The sequence below is a fragment of the Aquarana catesbeiana genome, linkage group LG05, assembly GCF_042186555.1.
Source record: "Aquarana catesbeiana isolate 2022-GZ linkage group LG05, ASM4218655v1, whole genome shotgun sequence".
NCBI classification, from domain to species: domain Eukaryota; kingdom Metazoa; phylum Chordata; class Amphibia; order Anura; family Ranidae; genus Aquarana; species Aquarana catesbeiana.
In genome coordinates, this window is record NC_133328.1 from 26,064,757 (window position 1) to 26,089,055 (window position 24,299).

At 44.3% G+C, this 24,299-nt stretch overlaps 1 protein-coding gene across 1 annotated transcript in view; it reads right to left on the reverse strand.

Moving 5' to 3' along the window:
• Positions 1-548: 548 nt before the first annotated feature.
• The window catches only part of TMEM106B (transmembrane protein 106B), a 70,815-nt gene continuing 47,064 nt past the window's right edge, over positions 549-24,299 (reverse strand). Inside the window, exons 4-8 of the mRNA XM_073629536.1 lie at positions 14,345-14,504; positions 12,537-12,677; positions 12,394-12,443; positions 9,623-9,676; positions 549-5,362 (exon numbers count right to left, since the gene is read on the reverse strand). Coding sequence (XP_073485637.1) covers positions 5,230-5,362; positions 9,623-9,676; positions 12,394-12,443; positions 12,537-12,677; positions 14,345-14,504 — 538 coding nt within the window. The 3' untranslated portion in view covers positions 549-5,229. The remainder of the gene's footprint in view (positions 5,363-9,622; positions 9,677-12,393; positions 12,444-12,536; positions 12,678-14,344; positions 14,505-24,299) is intronic.

Sequence of the window (24,299 nt, forward strand, 5' to 3'; positions counted from 1 at the left end):
TTGATGAAGAAATTCGTTTTTTATAGGATATCTTTTATAGCAGAAAGTAAAATGTAGTGGATTTTTTTTCAAAATTGTTGCTCTTTTTTTGTTTAGAGCGCAAAAAAACCACAGAGGTGATCAAATACCATCAAATGAAAGCTCTATTTGTGGGGGGAAAAAAAACCCCATAAAATCTATTTTATTTCGGTACAGCATCGCACAACTGCGCAATTGTCAGTTAAAGTAACGCAGTGCCGTATCGCAAAAAAAAAAAAATGGACTCGTCAGGAAGGGGGTAAAATCTTCCGGAGCTGAAGTGGTTAAATTGAGGGTGCCAATAATTTTGTTCAGTTCATTTTTGGAGTTTTGCGTGGAACGTGTCAGATTTGGTTTTTTGTTTCTCCACTTTTTTTGTGGCATACCAATACAAACAAATCTTATCATACCAAAATAAGAGAGAAAAAAAAAAAAAAAAAAAGAAGAAGAACTAAGTAAAATAAAAAAATAAAATAAAAAAATAAAATAAAAGATAAGATCTGCCTTTACACCAATCAAAGACTGCGTCATTTTTTTTTTAACACTGCATATTTATTAGTAGCAGAAAAATAAAACACTGGTTTACCGAACACAAAAGTAACACAACTTGAAATGAGACTAGTGCAATTTCAGGAAAATAAATGCAAACATGAGATGAGTTGCTGTGAGTAACAACTTAACAGTGCTAGCTGAAGAATATTCCTAGAACGGCCGTCATATTTAGTGGTTAATGCGTTAGAGAAATTACGCGGCAGTAAGGCTTCTTTTAAATTTAGGCACACATAACAAATCTTAAAAATCAAATAAAATCACAAAATTATTAGTGGCATAAAAAAAAAAAAAAAAATCATCAAAACAATACAAATGTTCCATTAGGTGTTAAATTTACAGAATCTCTGCTGTTCACCTTCAAGACTTTATCCATAAAACACGCATTTTTGCGCACTTGCATTTTAAACAAATGGAATGCAATAGGAGGGGTATTATAGTCACCTCATTGGCAGCCCATCTCTATTACCCTTCCTCCTGCAGCCTGTGAAAGACTCTTCAGCAACTTCTGGAAATGTCGGATGACTGCGTCCCCCCCAACCAGCAGTGACATCGGGGGATGGAGGGGGGTAGGAGGATGGCGCCATACTGAGCAGTGAGGGACACAGACAGTCAGCACTCCCAGAAGGGTCAAATACCAAAGAGATTTACTGCAGCATTGAAGTGGAGAGAAGGTTGGAGACACTTAAAACATACAGCCCTAAAAGACCCTTTTGAGTGTATTTAAAAAAAAAAAAAGATATTTGTCCTGTAAAACTGCATGTACATTCATCCTCTGTGAACAAGGACAAGGCTCTTACTCTCCATTTCAAACGTTATTCATTTATATAAAATCAGGAAAACAACACAATATGGCCACTAGATGGAGCTGGTGATCATACATAATACACAGGATTGTCAGCTCCATCCAGTGGCCATAATACATAATACATAGTATTTCTGCAAACCACTTACTTTTATATGAAGATAACATTTGACCTAGAGAGAAAACAACCTAGCAACAATTGATTTTGCTCCCATTTGCACACAACAAATGTTAGTGCAGTTTCACAGGACAAAAAGCCCTGCCAATTTGTTATACTAAAGCACACTCCTATCACTGTTTCTTTTCAGTCCAAGTGACACCCATAAGGTGTGTTCTAGTAATTAGGGGAGCAGTGCAGCTGGAAGAGGACTTATCAATGCTCACTCACAATGTAAAGCGGTATTAAACCCAAAAATGTAATATATTGCAGCTTACCAATCACAGCATGTGGTGGCTGCATTTGTTTTCATTTTTTAGTCTTTTTTTACTTAAGTTTTCACCTGGTGATCTGGCCAGTAACACATACCGTATTTATCGGCGTATAACACGTCCCATCGTATAACACGCACCCCAAGTTTAGGAGGGAATTTTAAAGAAAAAACTTTTAGGAGGGAAGTTTAAGGAAAAAAACTTCAAGCAGCCTTATCAGTGTCCATCTGCAGCCTTGCCCAGTGTCTTTGCAGCCTTTTGTCATTGCAGCCTTTGCGGCCCAGTGTCATTGCAGCCTTTTGTCATTGCAGCCCTGTGTCATTGCAGCCTTTTGTCATTGCAGCCCTGTGTCATTGCAGCCTTTTGTCATTGCAGCCCTGTGTCATTGCAGCCTTTGCGGCCCTGTGTCATTGCAGCCTTTGCGGCCCTGTGTCATTGCAGCTACAGGTATTTAAAATTGGCGCCAATCATCGGCTGTGTCTGCCCTGTAGTGCGCAGGCGCTGAGGAGACTCCGAAAATCTCCGAACCTCAACAGCTGATCGTGAGGCGGCGCCGACATACACAAAGCCGAGTTTACTCGGCTAGTCTTGGCTCCTCTCGCAGTCCTGCCCAGTACCGCCCCTATGATGGACATAAAGTAGGTCCAATGGCAGGACTGGGCGGGACTGTGAGCGGAGCCGAGACTAGCCGAGTACACTCGGCTTGGTGTATGTCGGTGGCCTCTGATTTTAAGGGGAAAAAAGTGCGTGTTATACGCCAATAAATACGGTATATAAAGATAAATAGAGCTATATATATGTGGTGTGTGTGTGTATATATATATATATATATATAAATAAAATTAGCGATAGATATATACAGCTCTATTTATTATTTATCTATATATATTTTTATTTGAAAACAAAAAAAAAAAAATATATATATATATATATTTTTTTTAAAGAATAAAAATATATATAGATAAATAATAAATAGAGCTGTATATATCTATCGCTAATTTTATATGTATTTATATACACACACACATACATACATACTTGGAGAAAGATCTCCTTATAGGCGTATTTCCAGCTTTGTAGCCAAACTGGGAGAACACCGACTTTCTTGTTTGTTAGATATTCTCATTATTATTACTATTTGTGTGAATGGGAACACATAACAAACATATAGTGTGGTTGTCTCACATTTGACTGCAAAAGTAGAAGTACCCTTTAGGGGAAAGGTTGTGGGACTCCATAGCGCCACGTCTTTGACATATCCGTGGCTCAGTGTCTGGTCTGTAGTTCTGCATTATCGCCTGCAGATGGCGACGTTTTCTATCAATTGTTCCACTGCTCCCTAAAAGTCGGTGTTGGGAGTAAAGCGGTGTCTCCTATAAGTTTACAAGGAAGGTATTTATAAAACACCGGCAGTTACACTTATCAGGCACTGTGGGATAAAAGAAACTTAAAAGGTTAATTCAACAGTGATTTAAAATATCCTGTAAAAACAAGCTAAGCACACCAAAACAGTATATAAAGCGTGAACAACTTTTATCTGCTTGACAACAAAACTTATTAAAAACAATATTGTAACACACCAAACGATGCACAAAGGAAGATCAAAAGACTGTAGCACTGAGTATTGTAGGCATCACGAAAGGAAAACAAAAAAAAAATAAAATTGTTAGTTACATTCTAAAATCAAACGTATGGAAATCGTACATTTAACTTAAAAATAAAAAGTGTTCCTGTCACTCACAGGCAGCGGAGGAAGTCACTTAGAAATCAGCCTATTCAAGTGTATCCAAACCTAAAAACAAATGTGTAATATATTGCAGCTTACCAGTCCTTAGATGTGGCAGCTGCATTTGTTTTCTTTTTTTTTTTCTTTATTCCAGGAGAATTTTAGGCAAGTACAGAAAATATCTGTGGATCCTGCCAGAAATGCAGTGTCCTCGTCACTTCCTGCGAACTGACAAGAAAGAACAAGAGGTTGATTTACTAAAACTGGAGAGAGTGCAAAACCTGGTGCATGGCAGCCAATTAGCTTCTATCTTCAGTTTGTTCAATTGAGTTTTGACAAAAAATAAATAAAATAAAAAAATGCAGCAGATTTTGCACTCTCCAGTTTTAATAAAGTAACCCCATTTTTTTTTTTTTAAAGAATAATAAAAATATATATAGATAAATAGAGCTATATATATATTAGTAGTTTACACAAAAAAAATAAGGACATTTGTTCTTTTTCAGCTCACAGGAACTCATAAGGACGCTGCATATATGGCAGGATCAACAGATTTCCTGTACTTGCCGAAAATGCTGCTGAAAAAAGAAAAAACGAATGCAGCTGCCACATTTAAGGACACGTAAGCTATAATATAATAAATGTTGGCGTTTAGATACGCTTTAATTCACCAGGTCTTAGTGTAATCTATGTGCATTATGGCACCAGAATGGTGCTCATCCTAGTGATAGGATTGGCTGAACGGTCTGAATAATGCCCCAGATACAGTATGACTTCCTCTATTATATGTGGGCAGCGGGAACGTGCTAAAGTGAATCTGGCACAAACCTGGGCAATTTAAACTGAGCAATGTAGAAAAGAAAAAAAAAAATTGGACAAGCGAAATTCCTCCTATCTGTGAAAATTGCCCATCAAAAATGATCTCTATGAGCGATGTTGTATTTACTTTTGGTGTAAAAGTTGGATTTATGAGCACTCATATCTGCCTACAGAGCCTTACTAATGGTCAGTTGAAGAGGCCCTGTCACCTTGTCCAATCAGGACAAATAGCGTACCTGATCGCTTGGACACGCACTTTTCACTAATCCCAACATCTGCTTATGCAATTTTTTTTATTAATATGCTAAGTCTGAGTTGCCCAGGCTTGTGACCGGCCTAATTTAAAGGATCAGTCCACTTAAAACCTGGTGTGTCCACCATGGATGGATGATTGGGGGGCTGAACTGCCCATTTTTTTTTTTAATATAATTTCTTCCTATGCAGGATTGAAGGCTACCCCCACCCACCCAAGGGTCTTTTCTCCCCCCCTGCCATGGGCTATTTTTTAACCTAAATAGTTAGTGGGTGGAGATTCCAAATCAAGAGGCCTCAAGAAATATTATAACAAACTGACTTTTTTTTGGGTGGGCTGATCCCTTAAAAGCGGCCAATAAGTAGACATATTACATCACCTGCATTCTTGGACATATACAGTACATTAACAATTCACTATGTACAGAAGTATTTACACATTGAAATTTGGATGAACCACGCCTAGTGATTCAGTGAATGGAAACCTTCAGTCTAAGTTAGAGCCTACTATAACAGCGCAGACCGCTCCCCTAAGCCGTGCGCTCCCAACGTAAAGTACTGCCAGCCGTCCTGTGCCGAGACGGCAAAGCAAAAAAATTTGCACAACGCCTCCGTTGCGGCCTGGCGAAGCTTAGGGCTGTTTGAAGATGGGGAGATTGGACTGGCCGAGGTGGTACGTGGCATTGCCCCCACAGTCTACGTACTGGTAGACTTCCTGGGAGATCTGCTCCGGGTGCATCAAGTATGAAATGGTGACGGTCACTCTGTAGAAGATAAAAAAAACAAGTTTAGAAGATCCAAAAATTCTGATTTTCTTCTCTTTTCCCAAACAAATTCTATGAACCTTGCCCATATCCATGTTCTATGAACCTTAGCCATATCCATGTTCTATGAACCTTAGCCATATCCATGTTCTATGAACCTTAGCCATATCCATGTTCTATGAACATCCATATCCATGTTCTATGAACCTTATCCATATCCATGTTCTATGAACCTTAGCCATATCCATGTTCTATGAACCTTAGCCACATTCTATGAACCTTAGCCATATCTATGTTCTATGAGGCTTAGCCATCTCTATGTCCTATGAACATCCATATCCATGTTCTATGAACATCCATATCCATGTTCTATGAACCTTATCCATATCCATGTTCTATGAACCTAAGCCATATCCATGTTCTATGAACCTTAGCCACATTCTATGAACCTTAGCCATATCTATGTTCTATGAACATCCATATCCATGTTCTATGAACCTTATCCATATCCATGTTCTATGAACCTTAGCCATATCCATGTTCTATGAACCTTAGCCATATCCATGTTCTATGAACCTTAGCCATATCCATGTTCTATGAACATCCATATCCATGTTCTATGAACCTTAGCCATATCTATGTCCTATGAACATCCATATCCATGTTCTATGAACCTTATCCATATCCATGTTCTATGAACCTTATCCATATCCATGTTCTATGAACCTAAGCCATATCCATGTTCTATGAACCTAAGCCATATCCATGTTCTATGAACCTTATCCATATCTATGTTTTATGAACCTGCTCTCCCAAGAAGCCTTCTAGGCAGCTCCAGGGTGAGCCCTTCCATTGGTTTCTTGGGAAATATGTTCCCTCCATCCAGAAGAAACACTAAAAACTGAAGCAGGGGCCTGAAGGACCGCATTTTTTTTCTAGGAAGGGGCAACAGGTTTCCTGTCCTGATGGGAAGAGCTCTACGTCTTGTGGGCTGTCCTTGAATGCCACTTGGGAACTATAAGTTCACTCCTCAGACAAATAAGAGTCCTCAGTCCACAGCTGACCCAGAGAAGGGCAGTGATCATGGGCTCCATTAACAAAGTGGTATCTTACAGCATCCAGGTATGTGGTAAGATACCGCGCAATGTTTTTCAAAAAACATTTTTTAATTCACTAAAAAATGCTACTAAAATACTGCATGTGCTATTTTATGAAGTAAGACGGTATTTTAGTAGTGAAAGCTTGCGTTAATTCAAAAACCAGTAATAACTAGCTGGTTGTTAAAGCGGAGTTCCAACTGTCTAAATTTTTTTTTTTTTTTGGAAGAATATAATTGTTTTAAAACTCATATTTATAGTACTCAGGTTTTAGGGATCGATTGCCGCTCGTATGCCGATTTCCGATCGTACGATATGTTATCTTGTTCTCTACTGGCATTTTCCATATTGCTTGTGGGTATGTGAAGCCCACAAGCACTATCTTCCGGGATACGGTGCAGCTGAGCGACCAGCATGCACTGCCCGTTCTCGCGCATGCAGCGCCGTACGCTTCTGACGTTGCCATCACAATGGGTGGCGGCGTCGGAAGTGCCCGCCCCGTTGTGATGGCAACGAAAATCAACAGACGCCTTGTATCGCGTCATTTCCATGACGCGTCACGTCCGGTTTTAAAATCTCGCGATGCTGAGCGGCGGCGGCGATACACACTGACTCCTGGGAATTATGACACCAAGCTCCCAGGAGACAGTGCGCTGCCACTGGGAAATGACGTCATTAACCGCGGGTGGGAGAAGGAGGTAGTGCAACTGAGCAGCTGATAAACAAGGTAAACTGATGAAAAAAAAAAATCAATCAATAAGTACATTATTATCATTAATCGATTGATTAAAAGTTAAAAAAGGGGGCGGAACTCCATTTTAAGGCGCAGGCCTTCGTTTATTTAGCAGCACCCCCAACTTATGCTGAGACCTGGTATGGCTCAGGAGGGGGGCGCTCGCTCGTGCATCCCCCTTTCCTGGCATGGATTTTGGGGGGGCCCCACACAGTTTTTTTAATGTGGGGTTCTGCTAACAAATCCATACCAGACCCGAAGGGCCTGGTACGGATTGGGGAAGACCCCCTCAAAGGTTTTTTTTTTCAATTTTTAAATGCTGGCAAATCTTTTCTTTACATTTAGCTGCCAGCGCGTAATCCCGCTGACAGCTGATGAATCATTGGTTGTTAAGGACGCGGTGGCCATGGTGGAATAGATGCCCTTTAAGAGTTGGTTCTTGCCAGCTCAGTAGCTTGCTTTAAAAAAAGGCCTGGATTCTTTCCTAAATGTACATAATATAACTGCATACTAATATTTATAGGTAAAGTTGATCCAGGGAATACATAATTTCCTCTCGGGGGGGATCAGGAAGGACTTTTTTTTCTCCTGCTGGAGCAAATTGGATCATGCTTTGCTGGGGTTTTTTGCCTTCTTCTGGATCAACTGTGGGTATACGATTGTGTATATAGGATTGTATGATTTTTTAAATGTATTTTTCCCCCCTTTATTGGGGTAACTAGATAGACTTGTGTCTTTTTTCAAACCAACTATGTAACCATGACAGTTACTGGTTGTTAAGGACGCCGGCAGGCCACCCGCTCCTTAACAACCAGTTATAAGCATACACATTCCTTAAACATCGCATGGCTGGACCACTAACTATTCATCCATTTATTTCCTTTTGTGATTTGACTTTAACACTGTTTTATGCAGTAGAGTGTTTTTGCTTTATGCCGTAATTACCACATAAAGCAATATTGAATTGACATTTTCAGGATCGCATGTGGTATTTAGGAACACACTTAAATACTGCATGTGATATGCTTTTGTGAATGGAGCCCTAGATCCTCTGAAAAAACATGTATACTGCAAAGTCAAAAGTTGGTGGAGACCATCAAACCTTTAGCAGCTTGTTATGAGCTTCCACTTTTCTGGGAAAGTTTTCCACAAGATCTTAGAGTGTGTCTGCTGGAATTTGTGCCCTTGTGGGATGAGAAGACCTAGCTCACAATCGGCATTCCAATTCATTCCAAAGGTGTTCAGTAGGGTTGAGATCAGGGCTTAATGAAGCATACTTGATTTCCTCCAAGTTCATCAAACTAAGGTGTCAGTTTATGAAACTGTGATCTACACCACTTCATAAACAGGCCCCCAGAAGAAAGAGATCCCCTCTGTGAATGCCGGAAAACTGAGCAGTGAATATTTTCCACTGCTTCATAAACGGACACCTATGTCTTTACGAAGTAGGCTTTGTACACAGGAGTTCTGTATTTCTGGAGGAGAAAAGGGTCTTCAAAGTGCTACCACAAGGTTGGAAGCGCACAATTGTCTAAAATCTCTGCTATATCATTTACAGTACCCTTCAATGAAGAACTGGGAGGGATGTCTGCCAACTTTTGGCCACATAGCACATTAGGTGTTGGACCTCTCCAAAGAAAAAATTAGTCAGTCGCTTGGTTCAGAGTTGGCAAAACAGCCTACTTGGACATGAGCACACATATCGTAATCCAGGCGTAGGCAATCTCGGCCCTCCAACTGTGGTGAAACTACAAATCCCATAATGCCTCTGCTGAGGGCTGAGGTTCCTATCCCTGTCCTAATCCATAGAAACCACAACAAGCAAATACATGTGCTTTATTGAGTTAGGGTCTGTGTTGTTGTATAAGAGGCTAATTGAGAGACATTTTTGGCTCTACATATAGGAAGACATAAGCTGGCTAACTGTTGATCTTCTTACTGGCCAGCACATACACTAGAAGAGAGAAAGCAAGGGAGACAGGCGAGAGAGGGGCGAGCAAGGGAGACAGGCGAGAGAGGGGCGAGCAAGGGAGACAGGCGAGAGAGGGGCGAGCAAGGGAGACAGGCGAGAGAGGGGCGAGCAAGGGAGACAGGCGAGAGAGGGGCGAGCAAGGGAGACAGGCGAGAGAGGGGCGAGCAAGGGAGACAGGCGAGAGAGGGGCGAGCAAGGGAGACAGGCGAGAGAGGGGCGAGCAAGGGAGACAGGCGAGAGAGGGGCGAGCAAGGGAGACAGGCGAGAGAGGGGCGAGCAAGGGAGACAGGCGAGAGAGGGGCGAGCAAGGGAGACAGGCGAGAGAGGGGCGAGATAGCGAGAAGGAGAGAGAGGGGCGAGATAGCGAGAAGGAGAGAGAGGGGCGAGATAGCGAGAAGGAGAGAGAGAAAGGCGAAATGGCGAGCAAGCGAGAATGAGCAAAAGAGAGAGATACTTACTGCATATTCATCACTATGTTGTGAACTTTAATGCTTGGCAGGGTGCAGTAGGTGCTGTGAAGTATGAAAGAATTCTTATATAAATGAAATGCATTGTGCAATGGACCAAAAGAAAGTCACGTTTCAACAAGGCAAGTATGTAACAAGAAATACAAAATGTATTACTAAACCTGGACAGGGTGGTGAGTGCTCAGGCCACTTCTTCCGATAAGAAGCATTGATAATCCACCATAAAACTTTTGGCAGCAAAACAAGCAATTCCTCTACTCACTGTAGATGATTTGCTCGTGTAGAAGCCATAGCTTCATGCGTAGCAAAAATCTGGCCACATAACACAAGGCCAGTGAGCTCAGAAAAGCTACAGCCTTGCGGTTTACAGAACCCTCCACACAGGTTTAACAGTTATGTAGATTTAAAAGATTTAGAAGCTGAACTCCAGGATCCTGCCCACTCTTGACTCTTTTTGCCTATGCTCTAAAAATGCTATAAAATGATTGTTTTTCTCTTGTGGGACATCACTGTCTTCTACATTACAGTTCACCAGTCCCGGGGGGCCAGAAGGAGCATTTAGGCCAGCAGCACGTCACATCTGACATACTTCATAAAGACAAAAAAGAAGTATGTTTCTCATAATTCCATGGGAATGCAGAGACGTGCACGCAGGTGGTACCAAGAGTATTGTGCAAACTAGGAAGCCGCTAGAAGCCAAATTTTCAATAAAAGGCTGTAGGTGGGTCCTAGCTGGATTCCAGCTTTACAGAAGAAGTCTGACCAAATATCTCATTAGTTGCTCCTGTCCCCAGGCAATAATGTGCATGCAGTCCGACCATGCATCTAACAAGAGGACAAATGTTTAAATGTGATTAAGCCCTGGTTCACAGTGGTGCGACTTTGAAGTTGCGCTAATTTAGCGCAATTTCAAGGCCGACGATCAGTGCAATTTGCACTGCCGATTTCATTGCGGCTTGCAACTTAATTTAACCACTTCAGCTCCAGAAGGTTTACCCACTTCATGACCAGGCCATGTTTTGTGATACGGCACTGCATTACTGTAACTTAAAATTGCGGGGTCGTGCAATGCTGCACCCAAACAAAATGTATGTCCTTTTTTTTCCCCCCACAAATAGAGCTTTCTTTTGGTGGTATTTGATGACCTCTGCGATTTTAATTTTTTGTGCTATAAACATTTTGAAAAAAAAAAAAAAAACAATATTTTTTACTTTCGTATATAAAATAAATATCAATAAATAATAAATAAAAATAAAATAAAAATAATAAATAAAAACTAAAAAAAAAAATAATATCAGATTTGTACAAAAGTTATAGCATCTTCAAACCATGGGATATTTTTTTTTTTTTTTTTACTAGTAACGGCGGCGATCAGCGACTTGTAGCAGGACTGCGATATTGTGGCAGACAGTCAGGACACTAACTGACACTTTTTGGGGATCAGTGACACTAATACAGTGATCAGTGCTAAAAATATGCACTGTGACTTTACTAATGACACAGGCAGGGAAGGGGTTAACATCAGGGGCGACCAAAGGGTTAAATGTGCGCCTGACCAGTGCTTTACTACTGTGGGGGAGGTGCTTGTACTAGGAGAAGGCATGAATTGGTGCCTCTGCACAGCAGAGATACAGGATCCATGTCTTCTGTAGTGACAGAACGGCGATCTGCCTTGCTTACCGAAGCACTGGCGGGTACCAGCGGACATAGAGTCCGCCTTACCCGCCAATCAGCTCCCCCTGTGTTTAATCACAACAGGAGCAGGCTGCCGGCAGCACACAAGTGCCCCAAACCTAGAAATGCAGGATCATATACTAGGTACGTGATTCTGTGCAGGAGAGCCGCCGTATATCTTCAGTATACGGTCAGCAAGCGGTTAACAGAAGTCTATGCAAGTCGCAATGAAATTGGGAAAAAAGTAGTGCAGGAACCTTCTTCCTAATTGCCGGGTCATGAGTCGCATCGATATAAACTGTTCCAAAGCCGGCAATGGGGTTCAACTTGTCATACGATTTGGAACTGTCAAATTGCATGACAAATCACCCCGGTTTGAACGAGGGCTAACATCACTTGTCTTAGAAACCTGGCAATTCTCTGAGTCAAGTACCATCACTAGGTATGCAGAGGGAGGGGGCATGTTAGTTTCCTTGTTCCTCCACCTCTATCTTTTTTATGGTTGCTAAGAGGCAGGACTGAACACTGTCAATGGCTTCTAGGATGAAGGCAGCTGGGCTGTCTGCACCATGAAAACCAAGATTTACTAAAACTGGTGCAGCTGTACATGATAATCAATCATCTTCTAACTTCAGCTTGTTCAATTAAGCTTTGGCAATAAAATCTGGAAGCTGATTGTTTTTTATGCAGAGTTGCACCAGATTTTGCACTCTTCAGGTTTTAGTAAATAAACCCCCTGGCTACCTGCATCCTAACGATCAAAAAAAAAAAAATAGAGGGGGGGGGGGGTTAAGGAAACTGGATGGGATCCATCTAGCCAATATGCCCCCCCCCTTCAGGCATGCCTAATGGACAAGGTGTGGTGGCAACTGAGCTCAATGTTAGCAACACACACAAATCGGGCCTCTGTCTGGGGAGGAACAGAGGGATTTGCTTCACATTTCTAAACTGTTTTATTGGAAAGGCTAAAACATGAATGTATGGATCTTGAATGCCAAGTACGGTGACCAGATCTTAAGGAATTTTTTAATGCAAGCCCAACCGTAGCATAAGCAGTGAAGCTTTAGAGCAAGAAAATGAGAACTTACTACATGTAGTCAAACTCCTTCCCTATTTTGGTCGGAACCATGTAGTCAATCTAGAAATAAGAGTTAGAAATAATAAGTAAAGAACAAATTTTCCAAAACAGATTCTTCACCAAGTACCATGTTACACAAGTTGCGTGGCTTACTTGTTTTGTCTCCTGCAGTCCGATCTTCGTGACATTGCTTAATTTTGACTTCCCAATAACGGTTTTGTAATATTGAACCTGACCAGTAATATCGTCAACTTCTACTGAATAATAATTGTTGTTGGTTATATTCAGTGTATTCTAAAAAAAAAAAAAAAAAAAAAAAAAAAAAAGCAAAAGAAAAAAAAAAGGGAAAATTAGTAATAGGGTAGATCAGTGGTTGTCAATCACTGGGCTGTAGCCCATTGCTCACCAGCGGCCTCCTTCCTCTCAAGCTTCCCAGCTCACAGTGTCCCCAACCTCCCATAACTGCCTGCAGTGCCCTGCAAGCCTTCACAGTGTCCACAGACCTCCTGAGAGCCTCAGCCCCCACCAGCCTGCTATAGAACTTCTATCCTCCCACTGCGCCCCAAGCTCTAAAAGTGTCCCACAGTGCCTCTGAGCCTGCTGCAGAGCCTCCAGTGCCTCTGAGCCTGCTGCAGAGCCTCCAGTGCCTCTGAGCCTGCTGCAGAGCCTCCAGTGCCTCTGAGCCTGCTGCAGAGCCTCCAGTGCCTCTGAGCCTGCTGCAGAGCCTCCAGTGCCTCTGAGCCTCCAGTGCCTGCTGCAGAGCCTCCAATTCCCCCTAGCCCAGTGGTTCTCAACTCCTGTCCTCAGGACCCACTAACAGGCCAGGTTTGCAAGATAACTGAAATACATCACATTTGATATCATTTGTTGCTTAGTGATTGCAGTATTCTAGTCTGAATCTCCCCAAGGTAATACTTAAATGATGGCCTGTTGGTGGGTCCTGAGGACAGGAGTTGAGAACCACGGCCCTAGCCTGTTGTACAGTGTCCCACAGTGCCTCTGAGGCTGCTGCAGAGCCTCTAGTGCCTCTGAGCCTGCTGCAGAGGCTCCAGTGCCTCCGAGCCTGCTGCAGAGGCTCCAGTGCCTCCAAGCCTGCTGCAAAGGCTCCAGTGCCTCCGAGCCTGTTGCAAAGTGTCCCATAGTGCCTCCGAGCCTGCTGCAGAGGTTCCAGTGCCTCCGAGCCTGCTGCAGAGGCTCCAGTGCCTCCGAGCCTGCTGCAGAAGCTCCTTCGTCCAATTGTGCCCAAACTTCCAACAGTGTCCCACAGTGCCTCTTAGCCCCTGCAGTGCCCCTGCAAAGCCTTCAGCTTTCTGGAGAAACTCCAGCCCCGTTTACAAACCTCACCCCCTACAGGGCTGTCAAGTCTGCCGCAGAGTCCCATAACCTCCTCCAGAACCACCCCAACACTGTCACCAAGCCCTATCCAGAGACTTCCAGCATTAGAATACATATTTTGCATATATAACTTCTATTGTGCGACGGCCTCCAGACACCCTGTTGGGTATTTCCACCAATAAGCTGCTTCCCAAGTCCTGGAACACAAAACCAACGGATCTAGCTATAGCAACCCCATGAACAATACCAGTTTGAAATACACCAGAAATAGAACTGGTTTATTTTAGAAACATACTGAATTTATACAGAAAACCATCAGATAAGAGCTACTCCCATTCTCACAGACAATGGTCACCAGACAGTAGGACTAATCTTATTGTCATAACAATGACCACCTTAGACAATCCAGCTCCCTCATAGGAATACCTTATGCATAAGGTATCTGGATAACTTAAGAACACACTAAAACACAGAGTTCTCCAGGGAATGGGTCTCCTGCAACCCAAAGTCCATGACATATTGCATGGAAGGTTTTGGAAGAATTTACCAGGCCCTGGTCTTAAGAAGGCTGAGAACCCCTGCCATAGATGAAGGTGCATAGGAAAAGGTTTACTTCACTGACTTACCGTGATGTTGAGAAACACAGTATTAGTGGATTCTTCGTAAGCCACGTAGACTGCCTTAACACCAACGTACTCGATGTCGATGGAACGTGGGAAAAGGAAAAAAACTGCCAGGCCAGAAATCAGCAAACATGCAGAGATGGAAGCAAAAACATATAGTTTTCTGTTATGAGACAAAATAAAAAAAATAATCACTGATTTAGCAAGTGACTTAAAAAAGAAAACACACACATATTAACAAAGTTACAGGATTAAACATTACAAAGGAAAAAATAATCCACTCAGCCATGTATGGACCTTGCTTTGTACACTGGTGGGCAGTCATTTTGGAACAGGAAGGGACCATCCCCAAACTCTTCCCACAAAGTTGGGAGCATTAAATTGTCCAAAATTAACTTACTAGAAACTTCCAGAAGAATGGGAGGAGATAAGGTGTTGCCTGGAGTAATATGAGGGCCTTGACCAATCCCCAATAGATGGGTTGGCAGGGGGCAGGTCACTCTGTGTCAACTGGGGACAGTGTGGAGTTCGGGTGGAAGCTGCAGATGGAGTGTAATGCCCGGTACACACGATGAGATTATCAGAAGAATGATCATCCGTTTTTTTTTGCATGCTATTCTCAGATCGAATCTGATGAGTTTGCTAAAGACACGAAAATCCACGTACGACAGAATAAAAATTCAGCAGTGATGTCATGTGTTGTAATGCATTTGTATTTTGTTTTCGAACTACAGCTGTACTGATTAAACGAAAATCGTACGATCTGGCATCGTACGAAAAAAAAAAATTTGTGAATGTCCGATCAAACAATAAATTGGATGAACTGTCCTGATCTGCTCTCGAAAGGCTCTGTCCTAATGATCATATTATCGTACGATCGCTCCAAAATCTGTATGTTTCTTACGATTTTCTGATCATGTGTACTGGGCATTAGGCTGTCGGAGGATTTGATGGGTAGTTTAGTCTGGGGGGTGGCCTTGTGCCTGGGCTCGGGTGCGGAAGGGACCCTCTTCAAGACAGGGCTGTCTTAATGAGTGGGCACTGCCCAAGGGCCCCAGCTGCAAGGGTGGCCCCTGCACTTTCCCCAAAGCAGCTGGTCCTTGAGCCCACGTTGCCTCGAAATTGGGGGCCCCATGATGGCACTGAGAGTGATGGATACACATGGGAGGTAGGGCGGCAGCGGTGCGCCGTGCTGTGCGGAACGATACCTATTATTTTCCTATTATTATTCCCGCCTGCGGAAGTAGCATTGTGGATGGTGTCATGGTGAGCCCAGCTGTCCAGCACTGTTTGCACCAAAGGGCTTGGAATGCCCAGAGGGATGCTCCCTCCTCCTCCTGCCTGCTTGATTGGTTGGTATAGGCGAGTCCAGTGCTGGAGGTGGGCACATAGCCAAAAGTTTACATGCACTGTATCTCCACTGGAAAAGGTGGTACTACATGGATAGAATAATGGTGCTGGGGGATATCAAGAGTGTAGGGGGAAAACAATGCTTGAGGTAGCTTGGGTGGCTATAGTGCTAGAGGTATCAGGGATGTAGAGAGGCCACAGTGTAGGGGGTATCAGGGATGTAGTGGGGTCACAATACAAGGGGTATATTATGGTATATCGCAACAGTGCTGGGGGGGAATATCTAGGGTGTAGAGGGGTCAGAGTGCTGGAGGGGGATATCTGGGGTGTAGAGGGATCAGAGTGCTGGAGGGATATCTGGGGTGTAGAGGGGTAATAGTGCTGGGGGGATAACTGGGGTGTAGAGGGGTCAGAGTGCTGGGGGGATATCTGGGGTGTAGAGGGGTCAGAGTGCTGGGGGGATATCTGGGGTGTAGAGGGGTCAGAGTGCTGGGGGGATATCTGGGGTGTAGAGGGGTCAGAGTGCTGGGGGGATAACTGGGGTGTAGAGGGGTCAGAGTGCTGGGGGGATAACTGGGGTGTAGAGGGGTCAGAGTGCTGGGGGGATATCTGGGGTGTAGAGGGGTCAGAGTGCTGGGGGGATATCTGGGGTGTAGAGGGATCAGAGTGCTGGGGGGATATCTGGGGTGTAGAGGGGTCAGAGTGCTGGGGGTATATCTGGGGTGTAGAGGGATCAGAGTGCTGGGGGGATATCTGGAGTGTAGAGGGGTCAGAGCGCTGGGGGGATAACTGGGGTGTAGAGGGGTCAGAGTGCTGGGGGGGTATCTGGGGTGTAGAGGGATCAGAGCGCTGGGGGGATATCTGGAGTGTAGAGGGGTCAGAGCGCTGGGGGGATATCTGGGGTGTAAAGGGATTAAAGTGTTGGAGGGATATCTGGAATGTAGAGGGGTGAGAGTGCTGGGGGGGATATCTGGGGTGTAGAGGGATCAGAGTGCTGGGGGGATAGCTGGGATGTAGAGGGGCCATAGTGCTGGGGAGGCATCAATCTAGCAGATATATTATAGGCACAGGACAGCTTTGTTACTTTATGTATGTAGTATTTTTCCACTGTTTCTTTGCTGTACAGAATGATTGTTCATGTAGTTAAAGCGGAGCTCCACTCAAAAGTGGAAGATCCGCTTGTCTGCCTCCTACCTACTTGATGTCCGTTTACCTGCGCTGTCTCCATTGTAGGGGCCCCAGAACATTACTTTGCCCAGGGGCCCATGATGCTATTAAGACGGCCCTGCTTCAAGTCACACAGAGGGATCCTGACCAGGAGGCATGAGAGCAAGGAGAGGACAGCAGGAGGACACTGCCGGGCAAATCTCCAGGGAGGAAGACAGCCAGGAGGACTGGTGAATGACACACAGTCAGGGAGGACTGAGAGGCAGCCAGAGAGGACTCAGGGAGAGCAGTCTGGGATGGATGCGGAGTAGTCTGGGAGGACTGTGGTGGAACGGACAGGAGAAAGGGGCAGCTGCAGCCAGGTGGGCTGGCATTGCCTGAAGATGTAATGCTGGGATCAGTAGCCACAGGAGGACAGCCATGCACTAGGACTTTTCTACACCACTAGTCCTGAGTGTTGTAGTTCCACGAGTAAGAGTTGTGCTGGAGGAGTTAACGGAGATCTGCAAGCAAGTTGTGTGCAGGAGGCAGAGGAGTGTATATAGTGTGTGTGTATATACTTGTCCCTGAAGACTTTACTACACTGATCAAGTGGGCATCCCATATTCCCCACCCCCACCCAAGTTTAAATCCCCTAATAAAATACAAGCTGTTCTGACTGTTTCCTGACTCTGTGTGCTGCGGAAAATGCGGTGTGCCTGGCTGTGCAGGGACGGGGAACCCATTCACCAGCGGCCCTTGCGGGGGTAGTGCTACATACCTACAGTGGGATATAAAAAGTCCACACACCCCTGGTAAAATGTCAGGTTTCTGTGATGTAAAAAATGAGAATGAGACAAAAATGAGACAAAGATAAATCATTTCAGAACCTTTTCCACCTTTAATGTGACCTATAAACTGTACAACTCAATTGAACAACAAACTGAAATCTTTTAGATGGAGGGAAGAAAAAATAAAAAATAAAATAATATGGTTTCATAAGTGTGCACACCCTTACACTAATACTTTGTTGAAGCACCTTTTTGATTTTATTCCAGCACTCAGTCTTTTTGGGTATGAGTCTATCAGCATGGCACATCTGGACTTGGCAGATCTTCTTTGCAAAAAAGATTCCAAATCTGTCAGATCTCCTGTGCACAGCCCTCTTCAGATCACCCCACAGATTTTCAATCAGATTCAGGTCTGGGCTCTGGCTGGGCCATTCCAAAAATGTAATCATCTTCTGGTGAAGCCATTCCTTTGTTGATTTGGATGTATGCTTTGGGTCGTTGTCATGCTGAAAGATGAAGTTCCTCTTCATGTTCAGCTTTCTAGCAGAAGCCTGAAGGTTTTGTGCCAATATTGACCGGTATTTGGAACTGTTCATAAGTCCCTCTACCTTGACTAAGGCCCCTGTTCCAGCTAAAGAAAAACAGCCCCAAAGCATGATGCTGCCACCACCATGCTTCACAGTGGGTATGGTGATCTTTTGGTGATGTGCAGTGTTGTTTTTGTGCCGAACATATCTTTTGGAATTATGGCCAAAAAGTTCATCCTTGGTTTCATCAGACCAGAACACGTTTTCCCACATGCTTTTGGGAGACTTCAAATGTGTTTTCGCAAAATTTAGCCGGGCCTGGATGTTTTTCTATGCAAGAAAGGCTTCCGTCTTGCCACTCTACTCCATAGCCCAGACATATGAAGAATACGGGAGATTGTTGTCACATGTACCACACAGCCAGTACTTGGCAGATATTCCTGCAGCCTCCCTGACCAGTTTTCTTCCCGTCTTTTCATACATTTTGGAGGGACGTCCAGTTCTTGGTAAGGTCACTGTTGTGCCATATTTTCTCCATTTGATGATGACTGTCTTTGCTGTATTCCATGGTATATCTAATGCCTTTGAAATTCTTTTGTACCCTTCTCTTGACTGATACCTTTTAACAATGAGATCCCTCTGATGCTTTCGAAGCTCTCTGCGGATCATGGCTTTTGCTGTAGGATGCGACTAAGAAAATGTCAGGAAAGACCTACTAGAACAGCTGAACTTTATTTGGGGTTAATCAGAGGCACTTTAAATGATGTACTGACTCCTATTTACATGAGTTTGAATGTGATTGCTTAATTCTGAACACATCTACATCCCCAGTTATAAGAGGGTGTCCACACTTATGCAACCACATTATTTTAGTTTTTTATTTTTACCCCCCCCCTAAAAGATTTCAGTTTGTTTTTCAATTGAGTTGTACAGTTTATATGTCACATTAAAGATGGAAAAAGTTCTGAAAATATGAAATGATTTATTGTTGCCTCATTTTTTTACATCAAAGAAACCTGACATTTTATATCCACTGTACATACACACACTCACCGGCCACTTTATTAGGTACACCTGTTCCATTGCTTGGTAACGCAAACTGCTAATCAGCCAATCACATGGCAGCATGCATTTAGAAGTGGTGAAGACGACTTGCTGAAGTTCAAACGGAGCATCAGAATGGGGAAGAAAGGAGATTTAAAGTGGAGTTCCACCCAAAAATGGAACTTCCACTTTTTGGATACCCCCCCCCCCCCCCTTTCCGGTGTCACATTTGGCACCTTTCAGAGGGGGAGGAGGGAGCAGATACCTGTCTAATACAGGTATTTGCTCCCACTTCCTGGCCTAGATCCCCACGGCGCTTGCAGTGACCCACACCACTTCCGGCGCCTACACTCTCCTCCACCGCTGTGTTCTGTGAGACACAGAACACAGCAGGGACCAGAGAGGCTGCGCAGCGTGACTCGCGCATGCACAGTAGGGAACCAGGAAGTGAAGCCACACGGCTTCACTTCCTTATTCCCTTACCGAGGATGGCGGCGGCAGCAGCCGAGAGCCAAAAGGACATATCGGCTTTGGCTGCCGACATTGCGGGCTCCCTGGACAGGTAAGTGTCCATATATTAAAAGTCAGCAGCTGCAGTATTTGCAGCTGCTGGCTTTTAATATTTTTTTTTCAGCGGACCTCCGCTTTAAGCGACTTTGAACGTGGCATGGTTGTTGTGCCAGACGGGCTGGTCTGAGTATTTCAAAAACTGCTGATCTACTGAGATTTTCACACACAGCCATCTCTCAGGTTTACAGAGAATGGTCCAAAAAAAAAGAGAAAATATTCAGTGAGCGGCAGTTGTGTGGAGGAAAATGCCTTGCTGGATGTCAGAGGAGAATGGGCAGACGATAGAAAGGCAACAGTAACTCAAATAAGCACTCGATACATCCAAGGTATGCAGAATACCATCTCTGAATGCACAACACATGGAACCTTGAAGCAGATGGGCTACAGCAGCAGAAGACCACACCGGGTGCCACTCCTGTCAGATAAGAACAGGAAACTGAGGCTACAATTGGCACAGGATCACCAAAATTGGACAATAGAAGATTGGAAAAACATTGCCTGGTCTGAGGAGTCTCGATTTCAACTGCAACATTCAGATGGTCGGGTCAGAATTTGGAGTAAACAACATGAAAGCATGGATCCATCCTGCCTTGTATCACCGGTTCAGGCTGGTGGCGGGGTGTAATGGTGTGGGGGATGGGGTATCACCGGTTCAGGCTGGTGGTGGGGGTATAATGGTGGGGGGGGGGATATCTTCTTGGCACACTTTGGGCCCCTTAGTACCAACTGAGCATCGTTTAAACCCCACGGCCTACCTGAGTATTGTTGCTGACCATGTCCATCCCTTTATGACTACAGTGTCCCCATCTTCTGATGGCTCCTTCCAGCAGGATAATGCACCATGTCACAAAGCTCCAATCATCTCACCACTGGACAATGAGGTCCCTGTACTCCAATGGCCTCCACACTCACCAAATCTCATCCCTTGAGATGTGGTGGAAGGGGACATTGGCATCATGGATGTGCAGTCAACAAATCTGAAGAAACTGAGTGATGCCATCATGTCACTATGGAGCAAAATCTCTCCAAAACCTTGTTGAATCCATTCCACAAAGAATTAAAGGATAAGTTCAGATGTGGCAGGGGACCCCCCCCCCCTTTTCACACTGCAGAGAACCTGCGAGTTCTGTGAACTGAAAACTACAAGGTCCAGTAGCCTTTGCGGCTGTCGGATTATAGTTCTCAAGGAACTACCATGGCACTGGTGGAACACTTTTTAATCAGAGTATGGCATCAAGTCAATTAAACTCCTTGGATGGCACATCAATACATGCCATTGCCAGAACGTTTGCTGTGTCTCCCAACACAGTCTCAAGAGTATGGAGAAGATTCCAGGAGACAGCCACTCTACGAGAGCAGGAAAGGGATGTAGAAGGTCCTTGACCCATCAGCAGGACCCGTATCTGCTCCTTGGAACAAGATGAGCACCGCCAGAGCCCTACAAAATGACCTCCAGCAAGCCAGTGGTGTGATTGTCTCTGACCAAACAATTAGAAACAGTCTTTACGAGGGTCCGACATCCTCTAGTGGGCCCTGTGCTCACTGCCCGGCACTGTGGAGCTCAATTGGCATTTGCCATTGAACACCAGAATTGGTAGGTCCGCTACTGGCACCCTGTGCTTTTCACAGATGAGAGCAGGTCCACCCTGGGGACATGTGACAGACGCGAAAGGGTCTGGAGAAGCCGTGGAGAACGTTATGCTGCCCTCTAAGATCGTTCAGAATGACTGGTTTGGTGGTGGGTCAGGGATGGTCTGAGGAGGCATATCCATGGAGGGACGCACAGACCTCTACAGGATAGACAATGGCACCCTGACTGATTAGGTATCAGGATGAAATCCTTGGACCCATTGTCAGACCCTACGCTGGTGCAGTGGGTCCTGGGTTCCTCATTGCCCGGCCTCATGTGGCGAGAGTATGCAGCCAGTTCCTGGATGATGAAGGAATGGATACCATTAAATGGGCCCCACGCCTTCAGGCTGTTAAAGGCTCCGCCATTGGTTCTATCACCTGGTCAGACCACGCCCCGGTTACAATGCAATATGCCTTTACTGACTTTTATAGGGGACAAAAGAGTCCTTGGCGACTCAACGAAAGCCTCCTACAAGATCCAGAAATAGTTGCGGATGTTACGAAAGAAATCTCACACTACTTTCACTCAAATACCACAGATGACGGAGACGGAGAACTGATATGGGAAGCACACAAAGCGGTGATTCGCGGAGTCCTTATAAAACACGGAGCAAGACTCAAAAAACATAGATCCGCACAACTATCGACATTACTTGACAAACTTCACAAACTGGAATCTAAACACAAACAGACACCGACTAATTCCCTGGGTAGTGAACTAGACACAATACGTACACAGATCACAGACCTCCTACACTTTAAGGCTAAGGCGGCCCTCCAAATTTCACGGAAAAAGATTTATGAATCGGGCAATAAATGCGGTAGACTACTTGCACAATCTTTAAAATCACAGAAGACAGCGTCATATATCCCACATATCCATTCTCCCACGGGTCAGAAAGTAACTCTACCCCAACACATAACACAAACATTTAGATCTTACTATGAAGCTTTATATAACCTAAACATGCCACAACCCACCCCAGAACGCATAGCAAACTACATTGCAGATTCCAACATGCCTACCCTATCGACTACGACACGAGACCTACTAGAAGAACCCATAACACTAACAGACATACAATTGGCAATAAAAAGTACCAAACAAGGAAAAGCTCCAGGACCGGACGGTCTTACAGTCCAGTACTATAAAGCCCTACTCCCATCCCTAGGACAGCACCTAATCAAACTCTTTAATGATCTAGGCAAGGGAAGCAAGTTACATCATAATACACTACAAGCCCAAATAGCAGTTATACACAAAGAAGACAGAGACCCGACTCAATGTGGAAACTACCGCCCTATATCCTTACTGAATACTGACCTTAAACTATTTACAAAAATACTGGCCACTAGACTACAACAACACATAACCGACCTGATCCACCTAGATCAAGTGGGCTTCGTCCCAACTAGAGAGGCGAGGGACAACACCACAAAAGTCCTAAATTTGCTCTATAAAGCCAACTTAGCAGGTACACCAACGGTCTTTCTTGGCACAGATGCTGAAAAAGCATTCGACCGAGTGAACTGGTCGTTTATGTTTGCAACGCTACGCCACATTGGCCTAGGAAATAATATGATGAACTGGATTTCGGCAATATATTCCTCACCATCTGCAAGGGTCAGGGTTAATGGCGTGGTGTCAGACGCTTTTCAAATTGCGAACGGCACACGGCAAGGATGCCCACTCTCACCCCTCCTCTTTGCGCTCTCTTTGGAGCCCTTCTTATGCCATATCAGACTAAATCCAGACATTACGGGAGTTTCCATCGAACACACTCAATATAAGGTATCAGCATACGCCGATGACTTGATGTTCTCACTATCGAACCCGGCAATCTCCCTCCCTAACCTGATTAAAGAATTTTCTACATATGGAGCTCTCTCTTATCTGAAAATTAATCTAGCTAAGTCAGAGGCAATGAGCATAGGGATCCCACTAACACAACTTACATCTCTACAATCCAGTTTTAAACTGAAATGGACAAACAAAGCTTTGAAATATCTGGGCACCAATATACCCCAAACCTTAGCGAAACTATATGAGATCAACTTTCCTCCATTACTATCTAAAATCAAAACATTACTAAACACATGGCAATCTGGCCTACATTCCTGGCTAGGGCGCTGTAATATTCTAAAAATGTCTATCCTACCGAAATTACTATACCTAATGCAAGCCTTGCCAATACACATACCTCTCAGTTTTTTCAGACAAGTACAATCGCTATTCACTGACTTTGTCTGGGCTAAGAAAAGACCCAGGCTCCCTAATAAACTACTAGTGCTCCCAAAGTCTTCTGGTGGGTTGGCACTACCTAACATTCGTGCTTATTATCAGGCAGTTCACTTAGGAAGACTTATAGATTGGCGTAGACACCGGGAAACCAAATTATGGTCCCAAATGGAACAATCCCACACCACAATTCCACTAGGTGGCACCCCGTGGTGTTACCAGGGGTTACCAACGGAACTCAAACGCCACCCTCTAATAGGCAACACGGCCCGAATTTGCGCAAAACTAATATCTAAAACGACCATTTCTTCCCCGAACTCACCCCTATATCCAATAATAGGCAATCCCCTGTTCACTCCAGGCCTACAAGATGGAATTTTTCGAAAGTTGGGGGAAGCAGGTATACACTTGGCCTCCCACTTTAGTTCTGGAGGGCACTGGAAAACATACTCGGAGCTTTCCGATCCCACGGGTAGGTTCTGTCTAGACTTCATGCGGACACTCCAATTAAGACATTTCCTCAACTCTATCCCACCCCCCACAGATAGTAATCAAAACCACACGACATTAGAAGAACTCTGTACCGATACAGGTGTTTTACCACACACACTCTCACTGACCTATAACCTACTGAATACACCCCCCTCGGACTATATACC